The sequence below is a fragment of the Panulirus ornatus genome, chromosome 69, assembly GCF_036320965.1.
Source record: "Panulirus ornatus isolate Po-2019 chromosome 69, ASM3632096v1, whole genome shotgun sequence".
Taxonomy (NCBI): domain Eukaryota; kingdom Metazoa; phylum Arthropoda; class Malacostraca; order Decapoda; family Palinuridae; genus Panulirus; species Panulirus ornatus.
In genome coordinates this window covers 17,610,539-17,631,370 of record NC_092292.1, presented here as the reverse complement: position 1 = coordinate 17,631,370, position 20,832 = coordinate 17,610,539, and the positions used below count along the sequence as shown (strand labels likewise).

The following is a 20,832-nucleotide window of genomic DNA, read 5'->3' as shown; positions in this document are numbered from 1 at the left end:
GTTCTCGTCCGGTTTTTTAAGGCTATCAGCTGCTCATATACTGTGTACTCGTTGCTCAGCCTGTGAGCTGTAGCGCAAAGGCCTCAGAGGGTGGATGATCATAACATTAAGTTGTCACAAACTTGATTCTCACATATGATGGACCCCAAGACATATGGAAAATACAGATACGATCTCAGAACTTCAAGCATTTTTTTTCATGATCAATAAGGTATTGTGCCATTTCTTCGTGGGTTTATTTAGACCTATTCATAAAAGATCTTCGTAAACTAGGCCGGAGTTATTCTATGGCCATGTCTTTGACCACACACTTTACAGCTGATATGATTAGCTTTGCCCAATAGGCCAAATCAGCAATAGTACCTTTAGCCTGACATTAACCTACCTGCAATAACATCTTGTCTACTAATGTTGTTAACTTTTTTCTATGCATTTGCTTTACGTGATGCATTTCAGTGTGATGGAGAAATGCATCTAACTACCGCCAGCCTGCATTCATAGACTTACTTCAAATTAATCTGTTTGATTCCTCAGGTCCCAGTGTGGTACGGGGCCTTCTCTGATGACATCCCAACCTCTGTTAGACGTTCAAAGAAAATGATTTAATTACCTAAACAAATTCTTAATGGATGCAAAGATGTCGAGATTATATAGGGTGCTATACAAAAACACTAACTAACACAGATTATATATATATATATATATATATATATATATATATATATATATATATATATATATATATATATATATATATATATATATATATATATATTATATATGAGGGGGGTCAAGGGCCATACAATACAAGTCGAGCGTTACGAGATCTAGAGGATAGAGACAAGACCCGTAACCCTCTGTACCAATGGAAACGAGGTTACATGGAGACATGATAACTGCTTTTCAGCTCCTCTGGGGCCACAATGGTGCAAACACTCAGCAGTTCCCGAGCTTAAAGTAGCACTGCCCACACCAGACATCACACGCGGAAGCTGGGCAAAAGGCAAGGAAGGGTAGAGAGAGACATGCGATAGGTAACACAACTGTAACACACGGAGGATCGGAACATACTAAGGGAATTGGAAGGTATTGCTGCTACCAATGATAGTATTCAGACATACGGACGATAGATAAGAATGGAGATGGGGGGGCACACTGAGAGTGGAAAACATCCATCCCTATATACGACAAAAAGTAACAGGAAATAAGCAATTCTGAACACACACACACACACACACACACACACACACACATAAACACCATACCAGTAGTGGAGTACTTCTACGACGCCAGATAACCATTATGTATTTGTTTCTCGCTCATCGTCCTGTATTCTGACCCAATATGATGATATCTCATACACCCACTGCTGCCCTAAGCACACAGGACGTCTGGGAAATTCTCTGCCAGACAGACTGACAGACAAAGGGAGAGAGAGAGAGAGAGAGAGAGGAGAAAAGGGGCTTGGAGGTGTTGAGGGATAGAATGAGGATGAGGGAGAACTAGAGTAAGACGGGTAAAATGAAAAAAAAAAAAACATTACCTTTATCAAAAACCTTAAATAAAAGAAATAAATCACTTGTTTTTCGAGATACCAAAAAAAATTGCAACGACAGCAAAAAAAAAAAAACATGATAATTGCAACATGGACGTATTTTTTTTTCTCTCACTCGTGTGTGGTAAAAGATGCGATAAGATGAAGTCTGCAATTCTACTGATATCGAAGACATACATAAACTTATATCAGTGTTATAATGATTCTCGTGTGACCAACCCACGATGAGTCATGCTGAGTGACACTTGACATTGACGCAAAAATTATACATGTCGACAGCATAATTATGTGAGGGGGGGAGAAAAAAAAATAATATTACATTTCCTTTGTTACATATAATGGTATTCAATTCATCTCTCTTCTTGCTATCAACTTACATTCGAAGAAAGAAGAGTCATCTTTTGTCTCTCTCTCTCTCTCTCTCTCTCTCTCTCTCTCTCTCTCTCTCTCTCTCTCTCTCTCTCTCTCCCGGTGGTGCAACACCAGTAGAATCTAGATCTGGTCAGATATACGGCCCGGCGAGCCCCTCTGCGTGTCGTAAGGCAACGCGGAGCTTTTGAGCGGCCGGCCAGCCAGTAGGGGGTACATTCCAGTCGCCTCTCAACAGATAAGATTTCATCGTATCTCGGGTACGCTTGAAAACAGCCCCAGTAATAAACCTTAGAGGATGACAGTCTGAGTTACAAAGGATGAGAATTAGGGCCATAAGAAATAACCAGTGGTAGGGTAGTGACTGAGATAACCAGTGGTATATAGCAACTGAGATAACCAGTGGTACAGTAGTAACTAAGATCGCCAGTGGTAGGTATACAGTAAATGAGATAACCAGTGGTAGGGTAGTAAGTGAGATGATCGGGAGCAACTGAAGGTGTGTAGCAGAACCCCGTAGGGGGAGGCGATCGAGCCACACTCGGTATTGCATAACTTGGCGGGAAGGGCCAGCTGTGAGTGCGGTCGGGGGGCAAAAAACAAAAAAAGGAATCATTCACAGCCGTGAGTATTTCTCGAAAGATAACATGAGAAAAAATAGTGACCAAAGGAGAGGGAGTCGAGTTCCATGTCTCGAAATATGCTTCACATGGCGTCCCCAATGACCAGCTTCTGCGCCCTACGATAATCTTAATATACGCGTCGACCTACGAACACGAATTTAAATGCGTAGACTCTCTCTCTCTCTCTCTCTCTCTCTCTCTCTCTCTCTCTCTCTCTCTCTCTCTCTCTCTCTCTCTCTCTCTCTCGTTGGCGAGGGAAGTGTGGCAGACATGGTGGTGCGGGAGGGCCAGGCCGGGGTACCCGGGCAGGAGCAGCAACAGGTGTGGGGTGCCCAGGGGTACGGATGACCCTGCACATCATCCCCGCTGCGTTGCGCCCGCCCGCGTCAGTCGCAACGACGCAGTAGGACACTAAACACCGTGATCCACTGCATCCTGGTCCCAGGGGCTTCACCAACTAACAATGGGTTACCCTCATACCCCCTTATCCCTCATTAGTTCCTCCCACGCTACCACCACGACTGGGCCTACGTCAGCCACATCTGGTCCCACTCAAACACACCCTCAGTGTCACTCACGTCTGCCTCCCCCGCACCCCCACCTCTCTCTCTCTCTCTCTCTCTCTCTCTCTCTCTCTCTCTCTCTCTCTCTCTCTCTCTCTCTCTCTCTCTCTCAGCCACACAGCCACATCTCGCTCCTCTCAACCGTCATTCGCGTCAACTACATTCTCCATAAACCACTCTTCGGCAGACTCGCGCACTCAACCGGTAATATGTGTTTGTGTCTACGAATACGTGGGGGTCCTCAGCCCACCTCTGTAACCTCTCTTATATTCACCTTTATTTGTATATGTAATGTTTCCCAAGTACCTATAATGTCTTGGTCACTCGATAGCATACGTGGGAGTAAATCAAGCGATGTAACTAACTTAAACAGCCTTCACTCTCATTGTAAACCACGCCTGGTATTGGCAGGAAGTGAAGGAACACTCTCAGTAACCCATCGAGGAAAGTAAGTGGCTCACTAGGGACAATCTACCTCCCTAACACAACGTCCTTCAGCCAGACGAAGTTCCACAGTCTATCACAGGAGGACAAACCTCCTTCCTCACAGTGGCACAGTCAGCTACAACGAGTATGACTGTCATGCAGACGCCTCACCGTGATGTGTATGAGGGTCCATTTTCTCCTGACAGTAAACTTTTGAAATGTGAAATCCCTTCACGATGGAAAAGCCTTGGGGATCTGCTGCTCACACACACACACACGCACACACACACACACACACACACACACACACACACACACAAGACTATAGGAGAATAAAAGACAAATTGAGTAATGCCAAACATTAGAACAGCACTGAAGTCCACGGATAAGGAAATATTCAGCAAATTTACCGCATCGTAGATTAGGCCAAAACTAGAGCCTGACAGACTAAAGAGGAGGTAGCCGTTGTATAGGTCCTGGACGAGAGGAAGTGCTTTAAAACAAGTTTCCAGAACCTGTGGTTTGAAATCGCAGCCGGCGAAAGTGGAAAGGGAATTATAAAAAGACTCGCGCTTCCTGCGGTGGCTTGTGGGATTTGGTGTCGCCGTCGGGATCCCACGAGAGGTCACCTTACAGAAGACTTAAATATCGGGAAACGGGAAACTTGAGACTCCTTCCATTACGGAAACACAGCAAGACATTGCGAAAGAGCTTTGTGATACAAATAAAAAGCCTTGGAAATATTTCACCGCTTCCTGACGTTCATAAAAAGGTTATGAATATTACAGTAAACATAAACACAGAAAAGTTAAGAAATATTACAGTGCTTTCTAGCATTCATAAAAAGAATTATTAATATTGTTTTGTCACTAATAAAAGGGAGTTATAAATATTACTCTTTTTATCCGCAACTGTGGCAATAGTATATAGTATTACAGAGCGTTCGACGAGGAATTAAAACATTTTCAAGGTTGAAAATATGGGCGGACATAACTTGTTTACTGAGAGTAAAAGTTACCGTTTGTCATGTACTCTCACACCAGATGAAACTTAGGATTATAGTTATATTAATACCAAACCAAGAAGAAACAATTAACGTTCTAACACAACAGATGTGTTGAAGTCATCCCACCCTCTGTCACAGTTAATAAAGTAAGATGCATGTTAGTTACAGAGTGGATATTCATTACCAAATATCTAAGTTGTCAGGAAAATCTGTCGAGATAAGGAGAGAGCTTTGAGACATCCAATTTCGCCTCTTGTAACGAGTTTTCATTGATCTGCCATCTTGACTGACGGACAAGTATACAGTTAAGATAGTAAGGAAAAGCTTCATATAAACAAACTCTCACTGATCGAAAGCTGATCCAACAGACGACATCGGAAATCAACGGCGAACAATAAAGAAATGGCTGACTTCGTGCAAGGCTCGACCTGTCAAATGTGCTTGGTCGATGCAGACTCGAAGTACGTCTCACAACAGGCCAATATTTATGGTCGTATTCGTTACGACAAAAGAACTGTGTTAGCCGCCAACAATCAGAGAGGAAGAAGGAATGGAAAATATGCCTGGGAACAGGTCTCAAAGGAGGTAGCGCTCCTGATGGCATGATAAATAAATAAATAAATAAATATGTATGTATGTGGGTGGGTTGGGCCATTCTTTCGTCTGTTTCCTTGGGCTACCTCGCTAAAGCGGGAGACAGCGACAAAGCAAAACAAATAAAATAAATAATATATATATATATATATATATATATATATATATATATATATATATATATATATATATATATATATATATATATATTTGAATATACAGAAAACGTACTGTACAAAGTAGAATAAAATTATTAGTAATTACACTGCTCGAAGCTCTATCCAAAAAATAATGAAAAATATCAACTATGTGAAATAATATAACTCGATACACTAATAAGACTCCGAAATATTCGTGTTCATGAAATGGAAACGTGGAAGACAAAGGGATACCAGCGGACCATCGAACTGAACAAGGTGTTTCAACTGCGACGGCGCATATTGAGGTGGAGGAGGAGGCCAGGATATGTGGAATAAGATTAAACGCGATAGCATGGACTGTGGAAGTAACCACAGACCATGGCAGATTAAAGTGGCTAATAGCAAGAAAGGAACGAAGGTGACAAATACTGGATCATAAATCATACAGGGTGTCACTGATGTGTTGTAAACATCGAAATGCACCCAAGGAGCATTGACGTCATTCCCGCCACTCGCTCGAAAAAAGTCAATGCAGGAGCGGGCGAGCCAGTCGCAACAGAGAGGAATATAATATCATGTAACACAGTAACACTTTCTGTATAACCTTTCTCTTGAGACTTCTAGAATCTATATTATCGCATATCCCTGGCATTAATGCGGAGCGTTATCGTGTCCTAGGCTAATGAGGGATTAGTGAATTATCAAAGGGCGTAGAATGTTGGCCACCTTATGAACAATGCAACACAAGTAGTCAGGAAATGTGACACATCGCTAACTATGTCATATTAGCCTGTAACACTAAACAGTAGGAAAAAGAATTCATTCATGGGTGTCATGTGAGCCGAACAGAAGAAGCAACATCGTCAGCGAACATCAACAACCAAAGAAGAAGGCCGACATCGACCCTCCTAACTCTCCGCTAACACAAGTACCGGAGAATTTTGAACGCGAAGCACTTGCTCTATTCATGATATGCCCCAAGAGTGGGAGGCTCCTTGGGGGGTAATATTCCCCTCTCCTTCGTGACTATTCGGCAAATATTTTCCCAATGAAAAAGAAAGGATAAATCTAAGAGGAATTATCATGGTAGACAAGGCATCACAGTCTGTGCACTTCGATAAAAATTTCTGCTGTTCGAACTCCAAACAAATTACTTCAGTTATCCGGTTTTTCCATGATAAACCAACATCGTTGGTTAACTTATCGGCCATCTGACTTAATCAAGTAGTTCATGACAACCGGGGAAGCTGTGTCCTTTGTTCACATCTGGTGCATGTGACATATCATCCACGTTTCCCCCGAGCTGTTTTTTTCTATTCATCATTGATAGCAGATGTTACACTTGCAATATATCATCTAAGGATATCCATGTTACTAATGCTATCCAGATACCCGTCTGTCTGACCTGTTAAGATCAGACAAAAGGCTATTTCGGCGTTCCTGCAGGTGTTATGACCGAAAGCGAGAAATCGACTTCGATGAGGCTATCACCGTCAACGGAGGGAAGGCGGCCACAGCGTCACCGAGGACCTTCCTGCAGTTTAGGCTTCTCGGGAAGTATTTCGGAACCAGTCTATGAATCATAGTTCCCACGTCAGTTTACGTGAGCGTCGAAACTGCGGCAGTTTTTGCATGAGAGAGACGGAGGAGGAGGGGGGGTAACCCTCGGCGGCGTCCACGTGGTGGGCGCGTGAGAGAGCGGTATTGATCACGACGTGACGCTCGACCTTCACTCTTGGGGAAATTACCTCCCGCGCCCGCGGCCACGGCGGCGGCGGAGGGGCTCCCACCACCCGACCAACAACGGTCTGTCCTACATACCTCCTGATGGTGTCTCCGTCACTACCACTAATGACTACCGCTGCCTCTCGCTGTGATGATGAGGCATCCATCAGAAAGAAGAGCGGATGTCTCAAGGGGGCGGAGGGAGGGATCAGGCGACGCGAGAGCCTCGGAGTCCATTGTTGTGATTTCTTTGTTATGGCTTTTCCCGCGCAGCAGACCTAAGTTCTCCCTGCACGTGTCGACGCGTGCAGGGCGGCGTCCTCACCTGACGACGACAGCTTTAATATTTTTTTCTTCGCAGGTTTCCCCGGCAGGTTAAACGTACAGATGGACAATTCACCATTGGTTGGAGGGGATTCAAAATCACCGCTGTGATCTGTACGTATACAGAAGTACTTTTGAAAGAAAAAAAAAGGTATCGAGAGTTGAGCAAAGGGGAACAAACATCCCAGCAGCTGACCAATCGATCAGGACGAGTAATGCCTTCAGCACCAGTCACACTCCACCTCCAGCCACAGTCCAAGGTCAAGCTTTCTTCAAGACCATTTTTCTACCTCCAATCGAAGCCCTGGTCGAACTTTTTTTCCAGTACCATCCAAGTTCTACCTCCAGCAACTGCCCAGGCCTTTTTGAGCGACAATTAAGCTACCCCTACAACCACCGTCCCCCCAATCAAGGTTTTTTTCAGCACCAACTAATCTTCTACTGCCTACACCACCTTAAAGCTCCATCCAAACTCTTTTCCTTCCAGCACGTCCTAACCTCTCCCCCTCACCAACAACCAGTGAAGATCTAACCTCCACGCATTAATGATCCTATTACAGTCGTCCAACACGTAGATCGTCTTACACACCAAATACGTTCTTGTGTTACCTGGCCTTCCCATGTACTCCACGTACTAAGGTTGAAGCCCTACCTTCCAAAGGTGGCAAAACCGTATCATTCGGCAGTTGCAGACACACTAACTTCTACTGCCCAAACCCGACAAGATATAGGTACCTGGTCACACACCAGGTCACTATACAGTGTAAATGGGTTGGTTTTGTACCTGGTACACATACCAGGTTATTACACAGTGTACTTGAGTGTATACCTTGTCCACACACCAGGTCATAATACAGTGTACATAAGTTGGGTGTAACTTGTCCACGCACCAGGTCATTATACAGTGCACTGGTGCCGAGTGCATACCTTATCCACACACCAGATCATAATACAGTGTACTTCGTTGAATGTATATACCTTGTCCACACACCAGGTCATAATACAATGTACAGACGTTGAGTGTAACTTGACCACACACCCGGGTTATTAAACCGCGTATATACAGAGTGAAAGTACCATGGAGTCTGACAACTGGCTATACAATACCCACCCCATGATATATATCTCGTCCAGGGTGCGTGTGTGGTGCGCTGGGTACTCGTACTCGCCCCTCTCTCTGATTCTCCTGTTTCTGAAACCACAGTTCCAGGGTTCGAGCGTTCATAAGATAGTTTAAGGCGGTAAAAAAGTCTTTGTTACACGTTTTACTGAACACAAATTCAAACAACAAAATAACCAGTTAGCATTTCGTAAGACAAAATGCAAAAATTTTCTCTATACTTTAAATTCATATATCATTTTTTCTATTATCTTTCAGGTACTTATTGCGTAACAAATAACGGCGTGATGGCATCGTCTGCATCAAAAAGACAATTACTATATCGAGAAAATGATTTCAAGATTACATACTCTTAAGTCTTGCGGTTGTTCAAGAAACAGGGAATCATCAGATGAGCTTTAACACAGCCCTTCGAGGTCAGGGGAATAACACAGCCAGTGATGGCTGAAGTGTTAAACTCCCAGAGACAGACGGCTACCAGGTTAAGAATAACACGGTGAATATATATGGCCTAACAAAGACGTGTGACCTTTGAACCAGCAACATCTAATAGGTTTGTTCTTCAGGGTCGTGACCCTTGAATGAGTTGCCCTTAATATCTTATCCCTTAGGGTTGTGACTCCCTGAACTGCCACACCGGAGTCTACTAGCTGCAATCAATAGTCTCTTCCTCAGGGTCTTGACCTCTGAACCAGCCGCACCCGTGTCTGTCCTTCGGGGTCATAACCCTTAAACAAGCTGGAGTCAACATTCTCTGCACGGTGATGCCTACAGCAAACAGGTGCGGTTTTTTAGGATCAGTTGGCCAAAGAATTTCTTTATATTACTAGTAAAATGCTCGATCTTAAAACATGTCCTTAACACGTAGCCACAAAGGAACTATTCTTTTACTTAGAATGAAATAGAAACAGACCCTGAACAACTTATGAAACAAATAATATAAAAGATAAATTCATCTTACTATACATGCACCAAAGGCAGCCCATGAATTAAAGCCAAAACACGGAGGAACATAAGGAAGAAAAATCATCCAGCGAAGTCAAGATTGGGACTTACCAGATTGTCGTCGAAGTAGAACTTTGCCTTGCAGTTGTTGGCCGGTGGGGAGAGAGACTCTGGGGGGATCTCTAGAACCACCCCCTCACGAATGGTCTCTAAGTTCACGAACCCAGCCTTGGAGTCTATCCTTGAGAGATCCAACTCCTTGACCGAGTTCTCTTCCAGTTCCTGCTGCGCTTTCTCCGGTTCCTCTTCTTCCTTCTCCTCGTCTTCCTTGGAGTTGAGGTCTTCGACCAACTTGTTGGAGCTCTCGGTGGGACTCAACGACGACTCTCTGACGTCGTCGATCTTTGTGTTGTCTGAGGTCTCAGAGGGTTCAGCAGTAGTACCAGTGGTTCCTCTGCTCGTTCCGGCTAGCCTCTCATTTGTTTGCTCCTTCGTCTCCTTGTCTGTCTTCCCTCCTGTCACTACTTCCTCCTCCTCTCTGTTATCGGCAGCCTTCTCGTTCGATATCTGTTTCTCGAGCTTCATGACGACGTTGGTGGTGGTGGTGGTGGCAGTGGTGGTGTGGTGGACGGTGACTAGCTAGGGTGTGTGGTGGACCATCGTTTGGTTGGCTGTCCCCTCGGCCACCAGGAATCAAAGAGGTGCTGTGGAGAGTGAGACAGTGTAAAGACCCGGAGTGTATAAGGATATCGTCACCTAGATTAAGGATACGGTACATAAAGGTTAAGTTAGTTAGGAGATGGGGAAATACGAGCTCTCTCTCCCCTAACACACTAATAGTAATCACACACACTCACAGACTGACGTGTGAATGCGCGCTATACAAAAAAAAAAAAAAGAATACACACAAAACGAACACAACACAACACAAAGACAAAACCACATAGATCCTCACATACGAGAAATGATTCAATAGAAAAACAGACCCAAACTAAATATATCCATTATCATTATTCTCTAGTAAACACATTTTTATTCTGATACTGTACATTGCATAATCAAAACAAGTTTTTGAATTCCACTGATGCCTATCACACTAGGATCCCCGCTTACAACCCTCGGTCTAGCAGAAAGTTTATCAAAAATAATACCATCACAGTAATGTTCTTTTATCCAGTAACTGTTTCCTGTTTGGTAATTATTCAATTAATAACCCAACCACAGGAGGACTCTTATCTGGATCTTGCAGCATCGAAGCACGAACAGAGAGATGACAGACAAGACTGTCTGTACTCCTTTTCGTCCAATGACGATATCACAACCTCGCAGAAGCTTTTATTCTCACATTGTCACTAGACGTCGGTGGAATCCTCTTTGATAAGAATCTATCAAGCCATTTGTTTCCTCTTCATTTCACAAACTCGTAAGTTCGTGTTCCCGAAGGTATTACCATTTCCATTGCAAAGAATTCTCCACTAATGTTCAGCGTACATGTTTTGGGACTATGGAAGTTCTCGATCTAATGTTGAAAACAGGAGTTATGTTCTTCATTCGTAATGCCATAACTTTTTCTAATCTCATCTAAATGTTTGATAAGCTGTAGCTCTCTCGTCGTCCTGCACCTGGAACAACCCAGTCTACAAGTGGTCTGGTCCTATACTTTCCACGTCCTAAAAAACCCAACTATTGTCAAGAAAAATAAATAAATCCTTGACGCTATTGGTAAACAGGACTTTGTAAACAAATGATATAATAATTTGAAAGCGTATGAAACAAAGTCTGGGATGTACAACGCCCAGTCATCTGTAGACGCAACGAGAGGTGTAATATATACACACAAGTCGGTTGCTTAATGTGTAATGAAGTCCTTATAGTCGATCCTTCCTTGTCCTAACAAGAGTCAAAAGAGACAATCAGGTAATTTTAACTGAATACAGCGAACTTTCCTGACCCGTTCCTCCACCAATAGATGAGCAGCTTATCTCCAACACTTCTCCCCTCACACAGAACCTTCCCTCGATCACTCCCTCACCAACAGAAGAGGCACCTTATCTCCAACACATTCTCCTTCATGGAAACTTCCATGACCGCTCACTCACCAACAGACGGTCAGCTAATCCCCAACACTCCCTCCCACACAGAGAACCTCCCTTCGGCCGCACCCCCACAATCAAGGGGGACAGCTAATCCCTACCGATTCGTGCCATTCCACTTAGACAAGGGTCGTTTGCCGATCGATTTCACACCGCTTTGCTGCAGTGAAGTGCCTGGAAAGTGGAGGGGAAAAGTGAGCGAGGAAGTGGGGCGTCAGGCTGGTGAAGGCGTCAGGGGTGGTGTGGGATGCAACATGGCGCTTGGGGTTCAGGTTAGTAACAGCATAGCCGGCGTGGTGGTCATCGCGCTCTATACCCCTTCTATATCTACCGTCTTCCTTCACCATCACCGTCGCTTGTTCACAGACTTCCTTCATCATCATCTTTGTCTCTGGTTCACCAAAAGTACCCTTGCTATCATCATTCGGATTCATATTTGATGCTCTACCACATCGTACCTCAAATTCACATTCGTCGCTTCATATCTTTCTTAAGGTACATTTTCTCTCAGATTCATATTCGTTACCTCATTAAATCATCCCCCTTGATTCATATTCGTTGCCTTAACCGCTCATTCATATTCGTTGCCTTAATTTCCCTTGGAATCATATTCGCTACCTTCCATTTCCCTATTTTCCTATTCGTTGCCTCGTCCCTTAGACTTATATTCGTTAACCTTACATCTTTCCTGTAATTCATCATCCGTTGCTTTACATCTTTGTTTCTAAATCATTATGCCTCACATCTTGCTTTACATCTGGTCCTATACCTTCCACTTCCTGGAAAACCCCAGTACAGATTCATCAATCTACACCACCAACCTCTCCTGATAGGAGTCATTACCGAAAGACTCGGGTGCTTCAAAGATGCATGTTCAAAGCATACGAAGTAGCACCGTAGTAGAGTCAAACGCCTTGAGAATGCACAGCGGTCGGCAGCCCAGCCTCATTATATACTTCCTACACGTCGTCGGCACAAGAGCGACAGTATCACCAGCATGTGAACTAAGTGATACCAAAGTTGAGTGCTCCTCTTAGACCTTGATCCTCACCCTAAGCTGATGAATAGCTTTGTAAAGCCGCCATGTACAATGTTCTCTAACAGGATAGACTTCTTACTAAGAATTTGGTGTAGCACATGCATTTCACGTGATCAACCGGTCATATAAGTCTATGGTGTTTGTCTACCTTGTTTTAGGGATTACTGAGGTGTGACGCTGTTCACCCACTCATTCATGCAGACATCGTACATTAGGAAGATGCTTCATCATCTTGATTATCCGTATGGCAAGAGCGAGAGACAATAATCTAACTCACATTAACCTGCCGACAATCTCATCCTGGCAACTCGGTCGGGATGAAGAGTAATCAGCGAGCAACAACGGGACAAACAAAGCTGAACCCACGAGACCTCCTTAGCCAAGACGGGCAAAATCGATTTCCTTTCTTTACATGTTTCCCAAGTTTCTCTTGTACTGCGGTTTCAATCCAGCATTTACTAACAAAACAGCATAAACTACAAAGAAAATCATGATCTACAAGACAAACGGCCTAACTACTTGTTATCTCCACACGGGTCCGTCTCATAGCCACACCAAAAACGATGAAATTAAAGATCTTATTAACTTCATTTCGCTCGACAGGTCTGGCCGGACAGCAGTCTTGGATCACTAAAATGAAGATTATTATACGGGCGTACTACAACAGGGCTATTTTTTGGTCGTACCTGTGACAATATCAAGCGTGGAAAAGCTGTTGGGTTATATGTGGCTTTGTTGATACAGTGAAACCGTAGTCTTTGACGGTAACACAGACGACTGCGCAATGTAAACAAAAGGTTCTACTCATGAGGGGCAAAACAAGCTAATTCCCTTCAGCTTACAAAGGCGCAAATGTTAATGGATGAAGTTTTAAACGCGGGCCAATGCGGGTGATGTCCAAAGGATGAACAATTTAAGCTGATGTTCTCCCAACTAACCATGTCTATTGAACCTTGTCCTACTATTATCTACACTCCAAGGTAAAAGGAGAAAGACGCGCTTTGCCTCGACCTGCATTATAAATGCTGTTTGAAGTTCGGGGCGTTTGCATTAAGCTACACAAAGAACTCTTCAAATTCAAATAAGATTTACACAAAAGTGACCATTGTATAGAGACCCTTTCAGCAAACGCTTCAAATGTTGCTGCGGAAAACCTAACCCGTTCATAGACGCTGTATGAATAGCATTCAGTAAAGAAAAAAAACAGATGAAAACCAACGTCAGCTGGAGATAGTTTAACATTAATCCCACAAGTGAACCTCCTATTAAAAATGCTACCAAAGAGAGTGGACCTGTCAAGTGCTGATTTATATCATCATCATGTTCCATCCTCACCTTCATGTATCCCCCAGATAGCTACTGTACTCCCAGTGCCAGACGACTACCTCCTCACCAGATCGTAAATCACCACCTTACAGTTCCTTGTGGGAAATTACCAAGTATGATGATGTGTGTAATGCGTTGGAGGAAGCCTCTCTATCATCTTTGTTGTAAACTTTGTTTGGGTAAGAATTCTTTACTTTCACAGTATTCTTACAAGATAAAATGAAATGCATGTCAGTTCATAAATCATTTAGATAATCCCTTACTGTTCCAGATTTCATATATATATATATATATATATATATATATATATATATATATATATATCGGGTGATATGACGATGGGATGACAAGATATCAATCACAGTTCCGCGGGCGTTTGTAAATTTGAGATTAAAAGGTAGACTTGCCCTAAGTCTAAATAGGACGGTCTAGTTTTTGCACCAGATAAGTCACGTGAGACTAAAGATCTCCCTTGCGTGTCTCAGCTGTTGCCATGCGGACGTGTCTACTGTGCCAAATTATATGAGGCAGTGTAGGTTGTTCGATATGGCTGCGACTTCTAGATGTGGCCACCTGCTGTCTGAGCACTGAGTTTGTTTTATGAATGCTGGTCATCTAACGTGCATTAATACAATGAAAAAGACTATCTACATATCTTCACGTTGAGAAATTTGAGAGGGAACGTAGCACATGCCGTTAATACACTATCCAGCTAAAAGCCTGGACTGCAAACCAGGTGCAGACTAGACAGGAGTAAGAATCAATATGTTGACTATGGACCAGTCACGGCGCCACTGCCACCGGTCTGAACTGGTACTGTTACTGCCAGGGAGTGACAAAGGCTTGTCGCATCGTCTTAGTCTACCTCGTTGGCGTTACAGGGGACTATAATGCCCATCCCAGCCCGCTCTGTGATAACGAACGTAATGTTCACGATTCAAGATCCTCTTCCCCAAAGACTCTATAGGTATCTGTGGGTATGAAAGGCATCAAAGTCAATATAGTAACCACTATATCTAACCAACCATGGACAATGGCTCTGCTTGTATAACCTGGCTAAAAAAAAAGACAAAAAAAAGTTGCTTAACCCATTCAGCGTTGCATTTCATTTATAACTTTTCTGTATGGCGAACTCCATTGTCTCTGTTCATGTATTCTTAAACTGTTGATTATTCGTATCGTCTGTGACAGCTCTTTCTTTGTCATAAGGAGCAGAGCGTCGTCAATGACCTTCTTGCCCGACAGAAGCCCACCTTGCCATGCAGGTGGGTGCGAAGGATAAAGCGAAATAGAGTGATGTGGTATACAGGGGGCGACGTGCTGACAGTGGGCTGAACCAAGGAGTATGATGCAGCCAAGGGAAACCAAAGAAAGGTCTGTGGGGCTTGGCTGTGGACAGGGGGGGTTGGTTTTGGTGCATTAAATATGACACCTAGAGAATGGAGGCGAGCGAATGTGGCCATTTATTGTTCCTGACGCTAATTCGTTAGTGCAGAAAACGGCGAACAATCTCATATATATATATATATATATATATATATATATATATATATATATATATATATATATATATATATATATATATATATATTTATATATATATATATATATATATATATATATATATATATATATATATATATTCTTATAAACTTATTTTTCGTTGCCCTCGTTAGCGAGGTAGCGCTAGAAATACGAAAACATCATTTCTAACATCCACTCTCTCGCTGTCAAGTATAATGCAGTAAAATTGGGAAATATATATATATATATATATATATATATATATATATATATATATATATATATATATATATATATATATATTACTCAGGCAAGGTTATGTTATATCTTGCTGAGACGTGATAAATATTCTGATATCGGTACATAATACTGGGTTTTACAGCATAATACAAACTGGAACACTGGAACAAGTATGTGTATTCAAGGAAAGACAAGGTGAAAGAAAAAAAAGAAGAGAGAAACATGGAAAGATAAAGTGGAGGTAGACATAAAGGCACATTGGCGAACGGCTTCCTCAGCTCATCACCTTCGATGCCCACTTGCCCGACGTCAAGTTCCCTTTTCCCTCCTACCTCACATGCTGTTACCATCATAATCAGTGTAGTTGTATACATAAGTAAATATTCTAGGAATAATCATGTTTCATCATACACATTATACAGCTGGTAGCATATATTCAATTTGTATTAATCAAAGGACTATTTTACTCATCAATATTCCATAATTAATTCAAATTTACACATTTATCACACTCCTTAGTTTCATGATGTTGAACCAACATATGTCTAAATACATCACATCTCGACCTTTGAAGAAATGGTTTAGTTTGTTTTTAAAGCTAGAATCCCACAAACTGTAATGCGAGCCACAGAAAATTTAATAATTCCTCTAAAGATTCACAGATTATCTATTCGGGTTCTCACTTGAGGCTCCTTGCCAACACGATTACACATTGTTGTTTTCCTACATGCGAAGTGTGTTAAATCAATCATTTCCCTAAGGAGAGAGAGAGAGAGAGAGAGAGAGAGAGAGAGAGAGAGAGAGAGAGAGAGAGAGAGAGAGAGAGAGACGTAAGTGCTATAACACACACTGTGAGGGAGACAATTTACAGGTTTGCCTCGCCTACTGACGATGCCTACGGAATACACTTCGATCGTATTGTATCACTTTTGCATGAAGTTACTTTGGACCTCTTTCTAAAGGCATCTACAGATAAAAGATACGCTATCTCCAGTAGTAGGGAAATGTAGGATCCTTAGGAGTGAGAAGTTCTTTGATGAAACTACACTCGCAATGGGTGACTTTTTATTCATAGTGTAACCTCGAGCAGGCGGAGTCTCGTAATACATTTATATATATATATATATATATATATATATATATATATATATATATATATATATATATATATATATATTATACTTGATCGCCATTTGCCATGCTGGCAAAGTAACGCCAGGGGCAGATGGAGAAAGGCCTCATTCTCTCACGCCAGGGGCAGATGGAGAAAGGCCTCATTCTCTCACCTTCATTATCGATGTCATGTGTAATACACCGAAACCACAGTTCCCTGGTCACAATCAGGCCCCGCAGACCTTTCCATGGTTTACCCCGGACGCTTCAATATGCCTCGGTTCAGTCCAATGACAGCATGTTAACGATCTGTCAAGCGATTATACCCACCTATCATTTCTAAGTCCTCCTTCACGTTATATATTCTATCGATGATTAAACAAATAGTAAAGTTGAGAATGATTATGAAGATCAACTCTTCGTTCTGGAAAACTGTATGCAACAACTGGAACTTCAAGTGACCGATAATAAAGGCGAACAGTGGCGTTTATACGCCCGAGTTGGACACACTGCGCCACGCTGGGGCCGCCGGCAGACTGCTCCTCAACCTGCACGGGGCCGCCGCCGCCTCCACCACTGGCCATACAAGACACACAAACCAAAACCGGTCCACACACACACACACACAAACACACTACCCCTTCCCTCACTCCTTTTACTCGGTAGCTACCTTCAGACAAGCACTGTGGGCGCAGGATATCCGCTAGCGGGTGTCATGCTGGGTTGGTGCACTGGCCTCAGAGCGGAGCTTCGCCTCGAAAGACGCCGACGCGACGCGGCGGCCTACTGGTGCCGGCGCCGGACGTATCCTACCACACAGTCGGCAAACACGCGCGCACGTCTACATTTTCTACGGCTAGAAAACGGAGATAACCAAGAACCATGATGAAGTGACGGGAATACATCGCTAAATCTCTTGTTCCATGGAAAATGGCCGATAAGGTTTTAAACAAGCCATAACATGATTTGAACAAGTTACCATCAACGGTACTGCAGTAGAGGAGGGTCCTTTCGTCTTTTAAAGGATGAAGCGTCAAACAGAACGTCGAATTAATAGCTTTTATACGTCAGCAAAATAACTGAGAAGAGCCAATTTGAGGAAGAGGTGTGCTCGTCTTGTTGCCGGGCTGGCCAGGGTCGAACCACAATGGCAGCACTGTCTGTTTTGCTATTTAGGTGCGTCTTGTACACGTGCCTAAAATCCCAAAAGATCTAATTTACTTTACCTAAGCACGTGAATCACTACGTTGTGCAAATACATAATCATCATTACCATTATTAGTATCATTAGTAGTATACAACCCTAAAACCAGCATAGACTGAGATATTGCATTAATACCAAGAAAGCTGACCAGCGTGCGATGAAAGTAAAATATATATATATATATATATATATATATATAGAGAGAGAGAGAGAGAGAGAGAGAGAGAGAGAGAGAGAGAGAGAGAGAGAGAGAGAGAGAGAGAGAAGAGTGACTGAGGATCTACATGTCAGAAGCGAAAGAAGGGGATTTTAAGACCAAGAGGGGGGTTGAAGGATGGAGTGAAGGAGGCCTTGGGATACCAAAACCAGAACATTCAGGGGAATAAGAGGAATGCATGGAATGGTATTGGATCAATCTGGTATGAGGCAGGGCGACATACTGTCGACAAGCAGAACCAAGGTATATGAAGCAGTCAATGTAAAACATGGAACAGCTGTTTATAAGCTATGGTTTCAATACATTATACGTGATGAATGGAGAGTGGATGAGTGCAAATGAGGCTATTGTTCATCTGTAACCTCAACGAGGCAGAAGCAATTTGGTGCTATGAAAATCAACATATACATCCTGCATTAGGTATACACACTGTTAAAAAGTTAGGATACATCCAGACCATAATATATATGTTCAAGTTTCTAAAAGCTTTCAAATTCCAAAATCTGAATGCTGCTTGACCCTAAACATTACATTTTCAGAACTCAACCTGTGTTGTAACAGATACAGGGATCAAGCTCAGTTAAGAAGCGGTAAATTAAGATGGCATGAAAAGTTCAAGAAGCATTAAGAGTGAAAAGATGAATAAAGAGATATGCCCCAAAAGTGTAAAAGCTTCCACCCTATAATGTAAACACACACACACACACACACACACACACACACACACACACACACAGATATATAAATATATATATTTCTTTTCTTTCAAACTATTCGCCATTTCCCGCATTAGCGAGGTAGCGTTAAGAACAGAGGACTGGGCCTTTGAGGGAATACCCTCACCTGGCCCAATTCTCTGGTCCTTCTTTTGGAAAATTAAAAAAAAAAAAAACGAGAGGGGAGGATTTCCAGCCCCCCCGCTCCCTCCCCTTTTAGTCGCCTTCTACGACACGCAGGGAATACGTGGGAAGTACTCTTAATCCCCTATCCCCAGGGATAAAATATATATATATATATATATATATATATATATATATTTTTCACTATACTTGATCGCCATTTCCCACGTCAATCAGGTAGCACCAGGAAACAGACGAAGAATGGCCCATCCACTCATATACACATGTATATACATAAATGCCCATACAGAGAAGGGGGCCAGGTGAGGATATTCCCTCTAAGGCCCAGTCCTCTGTTCTTAACACTACCTTGCTAACGCGGGAAATGGCAAATAGTATGAAAGAAAGAAATATACATATATATATATATATATATATATATATATATATATATATATATATATATATATATATATATATCTTTCTTTCTTTCAAACTATTCGCCATTTCCCGCATTAGCGAGGTAGCGTTAAGAACAGAGGACTGGGCCTTTGAGGGAATACCCTCACCTGGCCCGAATTCTCTGTTCCTTCTTTTGGAAAATTAAAAAAAAAAAACGAGAGGGGAGGGATTTCCAGCCCCCCGCTCCCTCCCCTTTTAGTCGCCTTCTACGACACGCAGGGAATACGTGGGAAGTATTCTTTCTCCCCTATCCCCAGGGATAATATATATATATATATATATATATATATATATATATATATATATATATATATATATATATATATATAAGGGAAGGGAGCAGGGGGCTGGAAATCCTCCCCTCTCTTTTTTTTTTTTTTCCCAAAGGAAGGAACATAGAAGGGGGCTGGATGAGGATGTTTCCTCAGGGGCCCAGTCCTCTGTTCTTAACGCTACCTCGCTGATGCGGGAAATGGCGAATAGTATGAAAGAATATATATATATATATATATGGTTTAAAAAGCGAGATATACATAAGTATACGTATGTAAGTAGGAGAGATGGCCAGAGAGCGTTATTGGATTACGTGTTAATTGACAGGCGCGCGAAAGAGAGACTTTTGGATGTTAATGTGCTGAGAGGTGCAACTGGAGGGATGTCTGATCATTATCTTGTGGAGGATAAGGTGAAGATTTGTATGGGTTTTCAGAAAAGAAGAGTGAATGTTGGGGTGAAGAGGGTGGTGAGACTAAGTGAGCTTGGGAAGGAGACTTGTGTGAGGAAGTACCAGGAGAGACTGAGTACAGAATGGAAAAAGGTGAGAACAATGGAAGTAAGGGGAGTGGGGGAGGAATGGGATGTATTTAGGGAATCAGTGATGGATTGCGCAAAAGATGCTTGTGGCATGAGAAGAGTGGGAGGTGGGTTGATTAGAAAAGGGTAGTGAGTGGTGGGATGAAGAAGTAAGAGTATTAGTGAAAGAGAAGAGAGAGGCATTTGGACGATTTTTGCAGGGAAAAAATGAAATTGAGTGGGAGATGTATAAAAGAAAGAGACAGGAGGTCAAGAGAAAGGTGCAAGAGGTGAAAAAGAGGGCAAATGAGAGTTGGGGTGAGAGAGTATCATTAAATTTTAGGGAGAATAAAAAGATGTTCTGGAAGGAGGTAAATAAAGTGCGTAAGACAAGGGAGCAAATGGGAACTTCAGTGAAGGGCGCAAATGGGGAGGTGATAACAAGTAGTGGTGATGTGAGAAAGAGATGGAGTGAGTATTTTGAAGGTTTGTTGAATGTGTTTGATGATAGAGTGGCAGATATAGGGTGTCTTGGTCGAGGTGGTGTGCAAAGTGAGAGGGTTAGGGAAAATGATTTGGTAAACAGAGAAGAG

General features: G+C 42.6%; 1 protein-coding gene across 4 annotated transcripts in view; it reads right to left on the bottom strand.

Moving 5' to 3' along the window:
- LOC139747594 (monocarboxylate transporter 14-like) overlaps nt 1–17,985 on the bottom strand; it is a 112,645-nt gene extending 94,660 nt beyond the window's left edge. The window contains exons 1-2 of one of the 4 annotated variants that reach the window (XM_071660056.1): nt 17,396–17,985; nt 9,502–10,094 (exon numbers count right to left, since the gene is read on the bottom strand). In XM_071660056.1, coding sequence (XP_071516157.1) covers nt 9,502–9,975 — 474 coding nt within the window. In that variant the 5' untranslated portion in view covers nt 9,976–10,094; nt 17,396–17,985. The remainder of the gene's footprint in view (nt 1–9,501; nt 10,095–17,395) is intronic. The other 3 variants (XM_071660039.1, XM_071660042.1, XM_071660041.1) reach the window with 3 other exon arrangements.
- Nucleotides 17,986–20,832: the final 2,847 nt, after the last annotated feature.